This window comes from Eutrema salsugineum, unplaced genomic scaffold (genome assembly GCF_000478725.1).
Source record: "Eutrema salsugineum unplaced genomic scaffold, Eutsalg1_0 scaffold_9, whole genome shotgun sequence".
Classification (NCBI taxonomy): Eukaryota; Viridiplantae; Streptophyta; class Magnoliopsida; order Brassicales; family Brassicaceae; genus Eutrema; species Eutrema salsugineum.
The window spans coordinates 8,814,953-8,828,007 of NW_006256342.1; the positions used below are offsets into that span (position 1 = coordinate 8,814,953).

Consider the following 13,055-nt stretch of genomic DNA (forward strand, 5'->3'; position numbering starts at 1 on the left):
TTAGAGAAGAAACATATACTATTTTTTGTCAATACTATTTTTATTAAATAGTAATTTATTATTTTCTTATTATTTTTAGTTAACTTTTTAGTATACTAACCTACAAGCATTAGAAGAATTTAAAAATTTTTATACAAGTTGAAATATAAAAAAAATTAAAATAATATTTACTATAACATAAAAAATAACACATATATTAATATGTGGAGATAATTGGTGGTTTAAACATAATTAAAGGGTGACAATAAGTTTGTGAAATATATTTTAATATATATTTAAAAATTAATATAATAGTTTATTAAGGGGTCATTAAATTCTATCATGTATAATTTGTATTCATTAAAACAGTAAAGAATAATAAGGAGAAATTTGTTGCCTTTTTTGGTTGTCAATAAAAACTCATTTAGAAATTATCACACACGATATGTTACGCGACAAAAGGTTTGGTATTTACCAATTTAACATAAAATTGACTAAATTGTGTTTATTAGTTTATTTTTAATTTAGAATAAATTAGAAACTTGTATCGACTAAACTAGCTAAGAAAAGAGAATCATTTTTAATTTTATTATTTTCATAAAAAGTATACATAACAAAAATGCAACTGATAAAAAACTTGTTTTTTTTACTAATAAGTGATGTATAGTATGTTATCTTCGTGTTAATACTAACTAACTAAGTATTATTTAATTAGTTTGTTATATTTTTGGTTGATTTTGGTATACAGAATGTTAAGCGTTCAATAAAATAATATGTTTTTAAACGACACATATATAAATACAAACAAAATCATTGAAACCTCAAATCTATATTTAAAATTTTGAGATTAAAACTGATTTTTTCGATAAATTTTATTACAATAAATTAACATCTAAATAAATATAACTGCTTAAATATGATTTCTATCAATATGACAGCATTAAAAAACTATCCACGTTACAAATCTAGTTAGTGAAATAAAAAGTTCAAAACACTATTAAAGAGGTTTACAGTTTAAAAGCATCTTTGATTTATCAATACGTCATATTTCTTTTAAGTTTTGCATTTTATTGATAAAGAAAAAGTTTTGAAAAACTGTTAAAGAGGTTCACAGCTTTCCATCTTTTCTTTCACGAACAACGTTATCCCTTAGGACAGTTAAAAGCATCTTTGATTTATCAATACGTCATATTTTTTCAAGTTTTGCATTTCATTGATAAGCAATGCTATTGACCCAAACCCACTTTGAATTTTAGCTTAGGATCCCAAACTTAATTTGAACTAGTGACGATTACATTCCATCCAAACTTCTAATTTGCTTTTCATTTTCAGGTCAGCCATCTCCACGCCATCAGAAAAGGAAATTTGCAGTAAGGGAAAAGGCACAGGCCAATATCCAACGCCTAAAATTATGAAAGAACAAACTCATCAACACAAATCAATGTATGTAAGACAATCATACTATTAACTACAGTAAAACCTTTATAAATTAATAACTATCATAAAATAATAAATTTTGTCGGTCCCAAGTCGGGTCAATGTAAAAATCCATCAAATTTGATAAAATAATAAGATAATAATTTTTTTGAAATCTCTATGTAAATATATGGTTCCAACGAACACATAAATTAATAATTGTATAAATTTATGTAAATATATGTAATATACTATATTAAAATATGAGTAATGTATTTGTTTTTACTTAAAGTTGAAATTTCATTGGTGTTCATCTCTTTTCTTATTACATCTCTATCTCTTATTGTTGTTTTCGATATGCATTCAAATTTGTGAAAAAATTTTGATGTGATAATTGATTTTCTTACACGTAAATATTTACAAATGTGGTATTTAGGCTGTTGACAAAAACAAAAATGTTTACAAATGTATTGTAATATTGTCTTCAATTTCATCATCAAAAAAATACGGATAATAACAATAGTTTCTTATAAATTTTGAACTTGTAAATATGTATATTTTTAATGGACAAATTAAGATAGTACTAACAACTATTTATTATGATAACTATGTTTATTAATCATAATTTTTTATAAAATATTTGCTTAAATTTTTAAATATAATATTATTCAAAATAAATTTTTAGAAGATTATTGACGAAAATTAAAATCTCTATAAATTAATAATTATACTGTATATATTAATAAAACTGAAGATGAATAAATGAACGTGATCCAGTTTAGATAAGATAATTAGAAAGACCTTACTTTGGTAGGATAATAAGAAACTAGGATACTGGTCCGCACGCATGTGCAGGCTTGAACTTTTTTTAAAATTTTAATTTATTCGGTATATTGTTAAGTTTATTGAGTCGAATTTTATAATATTGATAGTTTACAGTGTGTGTGGATACAATATTACTAATTTTGGGCCGAATGATATGTTATTAGTATAAGAATTGGATTGTATCTTAAAATTAGCCCATATTTGCAGTTATAAATTTTACGTAATTATAAAATTAGGTATGTATAATGAAGAAAGTGTAGATGAATACATGTAATTATGAATACATACATTAATTTTATGTTTTTAAGTTGTTCATCGAAATGTGACATTTATGAACATATTTTATAGATTATATGCGAAGATGTATTGATTTATTTCGAAATGTATCTTCTTTCAGAATTTGTGATAAATCAGTCAAATGTTATTTAATATGTTTTAATTATAAACGACTTTTGGGGAACATGAAACACAAAGAAGAAAAATGAGAAGTCACTCTCTGAATGTCCAATTTGTGAGAAGATCCAAAAATCATCAGTAGGGATCATCAATATCAGTACTTAGTTCATCATCAACATAGATGATTATGCCGATCAAGCTTACAAAGAAAAAATTTATTTACACAATATTTATAAAAATTCTTTAATTGAATAATGTGAGAAGCCTAACCGATAGAATACTCAGTAGGGAAATTCCCTCGGATAATGGCATCAAAAGGCAAAAAATCCATCATATGCTTAGGATTGACTTGAAAGGTCTTTTCTACAACAGTATCGGCGTTCATGTTGATGAAGTGGTAGTTTATAGTATTTCTGAAAGATCTGAACGCATTGACAACGTTGAAGAATTTTACATAATTCCATTCTCCTTCTTTACACTTTGGACCAAGTACAGAAATAAGATCCTGATCTATTGATGCCTCTATTTTGTATCCCTAAATTCGTGAACTAAGTAATCATTTCAGAGATTCATGTCTTTAAATGTTCATAACATACAAAAGAATAAAAAAAACTTCAAAAAGATGAACTTACGTTTTCGTCACCGAGGATAAAATGCAATTCCTGACGTTGATTACGGTAGTTGAAGTGTTCCCAAACCCGTAGAACTTTTATAAGAATTCTGGAGTCAGATTTTGTGGGAGAAAGATACTCAATGGTACAATATCGAGGCATGTTTGAGGAAAGTGGTTGTTTTCTGGGACTTTAGGTTTTTTTAAGTTAAGATGGCGAGACGTTTTTTTACTTGGTCCTTTATATGTATAGCAAAGCAAGTATAGGGTTTGAAAGGTTGTGTCGTTTTGTAAAATTAGAATAAATTGCAACATTTGACATTTATTGCACCAAGTGACTTACGAACAAACCCAATTGGTTACATTCAATTCATAGGTATATTTGGCTTTTTTATTGATTAAATATATATAGAAAAATATGTAAAGATGGTAGAAAAATGTCATATCTTGTACTGACTACTTTTCTTTAATTAAGTCAATTATTTCATTTCATTAATTACAAATAATTAATGAGAGTACAATACCGGAATTTATGTACTCTATTTTTTAATACAGACACATATCACGGACCATCTAAATTTTGAATATCATAGTTATTTTTTTGTTGAAAGCAAATAGAGTATGATTCATGAAAAAATGCTAACACAATTAAATTGTTTTAAAAAATATATATATATATATATATATATATTGTTATTGGGTAAGTTATCTCAATCAGAATAATATAGAAGTTAAATTTCCAAGTTTAACACTATAAAAATAAGAAATAAGAAATAATAATCTCTTTTACTGAGACTGGTCTTCATATTCATCATGGATCGGAGTATAATCAATTGAAGTTGCAAGCCTGAAATAATATTAGGATTTTTGATCATTATACATACATATATATATATATATATTTATAAATATTAAAATATAGGATACAATATCAGAGATGGAATAAACATACCTCAACATTGCTCTTTTCACTTCTAGGGTAGGAGGATCCTCAAGAATATCAGATATGAATTTTTCCGATTCAACTATCCATTCATCTAAATACATAGACATACTCGGTATATGGAAAAAATATATATGTAAAACTTGTAATTAATTAAAAATATCAAATAATGAGGTAGTTATTATTTAGTTACCTCTCCATCTAGTAAAAGAGAAAAATCACAATACAATAATATGCGTAGAAGACCTTTCACGATTCCTCTAAAGTTCTTCAAATTTTCTTGCTAAGTTATCCCAAGCAATACATTTCAGATATTCTCCACTGTACATTTAAATCATTTAGAACATTATTAATATACTTTAAAATTTGTAAACAATATACACATAACAAATTTTTTGAGGATAAGTTGTACAGACCTGAAATCATGAATTTTAAAACCAATAATTGGACGTTGTGTGGGTGTGTCCGATGTATCGGACATATGAACTCCTAACTGAAGTTTCTGAACAAATGTGACAATACCGAGAAGATCAACTACAAATATAAAGCAAAGAAATTAAATTCATGTTGGAGTTCCTTAGGTAAACGATTTAAAATAAAAAGTTGTAAGAAACATACCAAGATATCTATCTGTATGAATAAATCTATATAAAATATTTATGAATGCACAAAAAGAGTATATTCCTCTGGAAGACTTCGGATCGGTTTTCTCAACAATAGTCTCCTCGAGGAAATGTATATGATAGTTTTTTGATGATATACTTGGATGAATCACTCTGTCAGTAACTTCAAAATTACCAAGAAAAACCCAATTTCCTTCAACCAATTCATACTCGAATTTGTCCATTATATCATATTGAATAGTAGACAGGATGTGATTGCCCTACACGGTTTATAAAAATAAATAATTAACAAATATATTCCTAAAACATATATACGATAAATCTTTTCAAACCTCAAAAACTTACAAATTCATCCGCCAGAAGTAACATCCGATTAGGTCGATCGAAGAGAGTATAATCATAATAATCTCTTAGTATATGTACACCAATACGATATCCGCCGTTTGTCTTCTGAAGATCGGAAACTCTTTCACAAGAAGACATTCTTTGTTTTAATTTTTTGTTAATATTGAAGAAAGAGAATAAGAAAATGAATAGTTTTCTATGTGATGGAGTAAAACGGTTATGGTTTTGATGTCGTCTTAATTGAAACTCTCGTGTAAATTTATGACAGTTGGTTGAACAAAAAAAAATTAAATCACAAACTAAAGTCTCAAAAAGTTGTATTAGAAAAAAAAAATTCTAGGGCAACATTTAAGTTCCACAATTAAATAAAAATATGCCAAAAAAGTTCCACAAATACCGCAAAAAATAACGAATAGAGTTCAAACGTTATCCACCCATTGGAAAATTTTGTTATAAAAATCAAAAGCAATAATCAGTCACAAGAAATGCATTTCTGCAATAAGTTCATTACGATTTCTTGCTTCTTCATAACTTCATCGGGATCTCTTGCTTAGGTCGCTTTTTATTAACAGATTTTTCACCTTCATCAAAATAGTCGGGACTCTTAATTAGCTTCTTAGATGAAGGAGTGAGTGAAGATCCAGATGATGGATTCTCAAGTTCGTCAGAACTCGTAAGCATCAACGGTTGCAGAAATATAAAACATTGCCGACGTAACAATTTAACTAAACGATCAGATAAGCAAGCTTGAGAAGTCTGTAAAATGTATCCTATATATTACCTCTGATCGAGAATCCCACTCAGTCATAATGTCGTCATCTTGAGACAATAGATCTACTACATACGGAGACTGGCTTACTTTTGTATGCTCTTCTGAAACTATTATTTTGAAAAGCATCCTCATGGTTAGGAGTTTTGTCAAGCCATCAGGGAGCCCTCTTGGTAAATCCTGCGCAGCATTATATTAAATGGATTAATATTATTTCAGAAAATATAAATAATGCATAATGTATACAATTGTTTAACAAATAACCTCATCATTTTGTTCCATTATAGACTCAGCTGAATGACCTAACAATCTTTGAGCAGTGTCATCAAACATCAGGAAGATGACATTGACGTCTGAATCATCAGTTACAAATAATACAATATAGTACCTACATAGTTTGAAAGGAAACAGAAGAGTGTGTTATTTAAACGTTACATGAATAAACATGTAATGTAGTGTTGGAATAAATGTATGCTGGGATGAATCAATGTAATAAAATAAGGCGAAAATTTAGCCAGTCAATAAGAGAAAGTCTACATGAAATAATTCTGCTATATCTGCTATATATCTTACCAAATAAGGTCCTAATGAAATAAGTAATGTTTTCTTGACTTTATGGGACAAATCATTGTATTACCTTGCGACGATGGTATCATATGAATAAATATTTTCACAAATTTTGCAACTGAAAAGAGGAATCCTCTTATCGTAATCTTCATAATCAGACATAATGCCATGCTCTAAAACTTTGATGTTGCAAGGTTTGCATGCCCAATAATACTACAGCTTTGAAGTGTCAACGTCTTTGACCGTTACGCATGTTACAATTTGCCAGGCTATAACAAAACCATCAATATGTATATAGTGAAATGTAAATATATTTGTACCATGAATAAAATATAGCTCATACCACTTTTGTATCACGAATTCCAGCTATCGTCCGCCTCCTATTTTTCACACCTAAAACTTTTTCACGGTAGTCAATAGCACCACCCCAAGAAATCGAATAACTCTGTTCAGCATGCACAATCATTTGATTATTTTTGACAACCTACAAAACTGTAAACAATAATTCTATAAATAAAACAATGTTAAAATGATATTAAAATTGTCACATAACATACTTTTCTCTGAAGTCTTTCACGATCTGGATGTCAAGATCAAACAAAATTTTGGTGGAGTTGAAAGCGTTTGATATTGAAATGTCACTTATACTCAAAAAACATAAAATAAGAATAATTAACAAACTAATCTAATATCAATCTCTACAAACTGTGTATATATGAATAGGGGATATAGTGATCTAATCTTTGTACTCTTTTATACAGACAAATCGCTTTACACAAACAACATAGCAGCCATATGTTTGTCAGTGTACTCGATAGTTGATTTTGCATATTGTCTCCATAGTGTACATTTTAGTTGGACATCGCTTCAACAATAAACATATTAGTGTTCCATTGTTAAAATATTGTTATGTTTATTTTGGTATGATATCATAACTACTTACTTGGTATTCTGGAGTATTATCATTAATTTCTCGCTGATCCCACTTTTGGCTTTAGTTTTTATAACTTTCATACTCCCAACGGTGACAATTTGTCCAATGACATCTTGAAGACAAAATATTTGTATACAATGATAAATATGTACATTAGAATATAGTTATCAAAATCGCGATGATGACATATCGATGAGGATGTTTTTGTCGAGTTTGTCTTCCTTGATTGACTTGAAATCAGACAAATATTTCTTTGGCAAGTCTGATGGAAAATCATTAATCTCCTTAGCACGGATTGTTCTGCACAAATCGATCTTGTATGGTAATGGAGTAGTCCTAAAATCACCATAGTATTCTTAAATGATGAAGCAATTAATAGAAAGTGATTTTCCTTCTATAAGGATGCATTTATGTTTTGCGATCAATTCTTCATCAACAGTAGCATGAATCCTAGTGTTGTATGAATCACACATAAATAGTATTACTATATAATCTATGGGTTGATTAAAACAACAATAAACAAAATACATAAGATCGCATACAAACCTCTTCGTCAACCAATAACAAAGCCAGACTGCATGTTCTTGACTTTCCAAAGTGAAAATATAGTAGCTCTAACTTTCTGAATTTACTTGATTGATCTAATTTGACAAATGGAACTATAGCAGCCGAACGTCTGTGGACTAAAGCTATTTTTGTGAATAAGAATGGTAGAGTTTTAGGGTTTAGGATAGGTGGTATATATAGGGAGAGGAAGTCAATGAGAACATTTAAAATTGATGTTAGGCGGGGTTGAAATTATTTTGAAAAAGAGAATGAAATGAAGAATATGTATATTCGGAATGTGCGTAGAAGTAGGTATTGTTGCGGAAATATTTGAGAATCAATATATTCAAATTGATTTAATTGCCAAAATTGACGTATAGTATTAAAATGTAAGATAAATTCTTGTTTCTTTTTGAAATATTAAGGTTTCTGTATATTCTTTTACATTAACTCCGGTTAATCTTGATTATAGTTAATGTAATCTTCCATTTTGGAAAAAAAATTCTAATTTATTACACGGAAAAGTTTTTTAAAACCATAATTTTAAAAATTTGATAAATAGGCTTGTATGAAGTATTGGGCCAAAGGATGTTTTTAAAATACAGATAATTGGACCGGGTCGGGTATAAAGATCTGCATGTGTATCCGTTTATGATTTTGTCTTTTTGTTTTTTTTAAATTAAAAAAACTTGAACAGAAATTACACATCAGCATCAGCATCCAATGAAATTGCGCATAACTAGCGTCCTTGCAATGTCATATTTGACGGAGCTTTTCTAAGCCAATCAAATTAAAACAAATCGGATTTTTTCTCTAAACTACATTTTCATTTAATATATAAGATTTTATTATTTGTTTTTTAAATTGTATAAAAAAAATTATTATTTGTTTTAAATTGTATAATTTGCATTTTATCTAAAAACATTAAATTTTAAAATAACCATCATAGTTCTTACAGTTTTTAACAAAATTATCAGACTTTTAATAGTAACAATCTCAGTTTCTACATTCTCAATCTCTGCAATCACCCAGAATCTAGTAAGGGCCTGTTTACGCTCTCGCTGCGGCAGATGATCGGCGACACAAAATTATAACGTATTTGAGCTCCAAGTTTGTGGAAATTGGAGATTGGCAATCAACGAAAAAAGACGCAGCAACGATCACGATCAGTAAAATAGACGCTGGTCTTTTCAGCGTCACCTCAAATGTCGGCAACACCAGAAAAAACGAACGCAGCGTCATCTATTTTGATTCACCACCATTTGTTTTGCCCGTGATAATGTTATAATTATTGGTCGCGATCGCTGACACAGCAACGACACGCCTAAGGGCTTGACTGGTAAAACCGCAACGGTTGCGGTTGCGAGTGCGGGAGTTTGCGGAAGCAGACGATTGCGGTTTTGAGAGTTATTCAGCGGTTTGCACGACTGGTTAAACTTTTTAAAGCAGGTCTGTTTGCGGGACATTTTTGACTGGCAAACCAGCGGTTGTTTTAACGGTTAAACATAAAATTACCAAAATAAATATCATATATAATTATAAGAAAACAAAAAAAAACTATATTATTATGATAAATATCAAAATCACTATTTCAAAATAATTAATAAAAATTATAAATAAATATTAAATAATTATTTTAAAAACTAATAAATTTTATAATAGTATATTTTATTTCAATTATTGGGAACATCACCCAAAATTGTGTCTAATAATGTAATAGACTGGAAAAAATTTGTTCCAATACGTAGATCTTCTGGATTATATTATGCATGATGTAAAATTTCTTCAATTGATCTAATCGATTTTTTGCACGACCCCAACTCAAATCAACTCCAAATTGCTCATTAGTATTCAAAATACGTTCTTTCTGGAGTGTAGTAAAAAATCTAGAATATTTATCTTGAGTTTATTTTTCCACAATGATTCGTTGAAGTAACGCATATATCATCTCGTTTGATCATGTAACTTTCTGAAGAACAAAAAAAAGAATTATAACAAACTAATTTTGTAATTAATAAAATACATATTTATAATTTCTTATTTTAAAAGTGGAAACAGAAAAATTAATATTAATGAATTAAACCAAAGTATTATGGCACTTACTTGTATCTTAATTTTCTTCAATTGATATGAAAGTCATGATTAGAGACTAGAACTTGATAGAAAAAGTGAGAGGTTTAGGATTTATATATAGGAGAATTAGAGTTTTATAATTATTTTTAACGTCATCTTTTATTTTATTTTTCTAGCGTGATTTTATTTTTTTTTAATTTTTTTACCCAATCGCTACCATCCGCAACCGCAAACGCTGGCGGGAAGCAGCTTTTGGATTTCAGCGGTATAAAACGATACAGAACGGTTTGCAACGATTCCTATGATTGTGATAAAACGCCACTAACCGCTATCAACCACTACGTTTGCAGGTGATAGCGGGTGAACCAATCAATACCTAACAGACCCGCGTTTGGCGTTTGCGTTTTTCAAGAAAAGAAATATTTGAGATTTATCGCAATATATTTTTTTGATAAGTAAAGAATCGTATCGCAATAACATGTTATTAATGCACCAGCGAGATACGTGGAGAAAGGTTAAGAGATCACATGGGATCGTGAAGTATATAACTAATCTACAACACAATATGCACATGATCAAACAATCTTTCTAAAATCTAAAGCAACCATATTAATAAATGTTAATTAAAAAAGTTGATATCATAATCGTTAACAAAAAAAAAAATCGATTAAATCTTTTGAATTAGTACATTAATCCAGATCAATTAGAGAGCAAAACAAAAGATTCTCCTAGTTTAATCCCCTAATTATCATATTTACAAAAAAAAAACCAAAGAAACTAACGAATCCTAACCGTCGAATCTCCGGCGAGATTCCGAAACGGTTTTTCAAGCTCCGCCGCGAACCATCATCTTCTTAAACTCTTCGAAATTAACGCAACCGTCACCGTCAACATCAACACTGCTAATCATCTTTTTACAATCCTGAATCGAACACTTCTCGCCGAGATTATTCATCACCGACTGAAGCTCCTTCGCCGAGATCCATCCGTTACCATCCAGATCGTACAGATCAAACGCTGCCTTCAGATCTTGAGCATCGTTTCCGTTGCTGTTTCCGTCTCCGATCTGGAAAAGCGCGACGAACTCGTCCATGTCGATGAATCCGTTACCGTCGAGATCCAACTCTTTCATCATCGATTTCGTTTCTTCCGGCGACGCCGTGGGACTGAGAGCTCGGATCACGTCTTTTAGCTCGTCGATCGAGATTTTCCCGTCGCCATTTTTGTCGAATCGTTGGAATACTTTTCGGATATCTTCCATTGAACCTAAGCAGTTTCTAGCACCGTTCTTCGACATTGCAACAGAGAGAAAGAGAGAGATTGCAGAGAGAGTAGAGAGAAGATTTTTAGAAGTTTCGAGAAAACTAAGAGAGTAGAAGAATGCGTTTGGTTATAAATAGGAGGAAAGTTTAGAGGAGAGTGACGAAATAAACGCGGTTTTAAAAACGCGTGAAAGATTGCGTGGGATGGAGTGCATAGTATTATTAATTCTGATTTTAAATTTACTTTCTTTTTTTTTAACTATACTCTCTTGCCAAATTTTGTTTTTATTGACTTTATACTTTACATTATGGTTACGATTGTGTTAATCAGTTGTTATGGCAATTGAATATTTTTTTAATTTAAATGAAATATAAATATAAGATTCTGTTGAGATTGTACGACAGTTTTTTCCATATTGTTTTCAATCATGACACTGTAAGGATATCTTTAAATATTCTGAAGTTGTGAAATGATATTGCATATCAGATAGTGTGATTACCGATCGAATACTTGAATCGGACACCTGAATCGGATCAAAAATTTCATACATTTTGTTCAATCCTAATAAACCAACTTTATAGTATTTAAAAAATATAAAATTTATTATATAAAAAATGATTTGAAGTTAATAATTCGCTTGATTCGCGACTATGGCTCATATAACGTCCAAACAAACTGAAATCTAGTGAATCTAACATCTTTGGATAAATATTATGTTATGAATTCCACAATCTAACATCTCTTATAAAATTCAAATAAACTATGTTATGAATTCCACAAAAATTGCGAAGAATATATAAATATGTATTAGGATACCGGTCTCACTACAAGAAAACAATCGTTTTCCAACGGTCCATTACGACGGTTTTCAAATCGTCGCAAGAGTACAACGATTTTACAACGATTTTACGACGATCTAACGTCTAATTTTAAAACCGTCGTAAAACCGTCGTATATAAAAATCGTCGTAAACTCGACGTACAATTTACGACGAATTACGACGATTATACATCGATAACGAGAGATTTGCTAATAAATGTAAAATCGTCGTAAATTCGTCGCAAAATTACGACGAATATACGACGACTACATTTCGATGTACATGTTACGACGATTGTACGTCGAAAAAGGAGTTAGGTGAAAAACATTTAAAACATGTTTACCTAACAATTGTAGATGAAAAATTTTATCGCAAAATCGTCGTAAACTCGTCGTAATATTATTGTTGAATGTACAACCGTCGTAAAAAGTCGTCGTAAAAGCGTTGTAAAGCCCGAAATTTTCCTATAAATAGATCTTCATTTCTTCATTCAATCACAACACATCATCATTCAAACATAAGAGCATCTTCATCTTGGAGACCCATTGTAGGTCTCTTAAATTTTAGTATAGTGTTGTAAATCCTTATATATTGGGTTGTCCATTGCTGAAAACCCGAATTAAGAGTTATATTACTTTGAATCAAAGAAGTAATAATATTATAAGGTTAATTTACTTCATTCACGTGGCTAGACGTGACACAAGAGACCACCTCCTTTATTGTCTAATCAATAAAAAGAGATAGTATTTTGAATTTATTTTCAAGATGTCTATATACGAGCTAAGAAGTTGGATGTATATGCGTAAAGATTCAGATGGGGCGTTGACAGAAGAGTTCAAGAACGGGTTAGAAATATTTATGTATCAGGCTACAAATATGGAGAGAACGAAAGATAGTGGGAAAATGTTTTGTCCTTGTTTGAAATGCAAGAATACGAGGTATACAC

General features: G+C 29.8%; 1 protein-coding gene across 1 annotated transcript; it reads right to left on the reverse strand.

Annotated features, from left to right (window-relative positions):
- Positions 1-10,677: 10,677 nt before the first annotated feature.
- LOC18008336 (calcium-binding protein CML24) lies at positions 10,678-11,386 on the reverse strand. Its single transcript, XM_024153477.1, has one exon. The coding sequence runs from the start codon at positions 11,321-11,323 to the stop codon at positions 10,853-10,855; it is 471 nt and encodes a 156-aa protein (XP_024009245.1). The 5' UTR covers positions 11,324-11,386; the 3' UTR covers positions 10,678-10,852.
- Between the last annotated feature and the right edge of the window lie 1,669 nt (positions 11,387-13,055).

What these genes read in the sequence shown, in the direction of transcription:
- LOC18008336 (XM_024153477.1), bottom strand. Translation starts at nt 11,323, where the DNA reads ATGTCGAAGAACGGTGCTAGAAACTGCTTAGGTTCAATGGAAGATATC.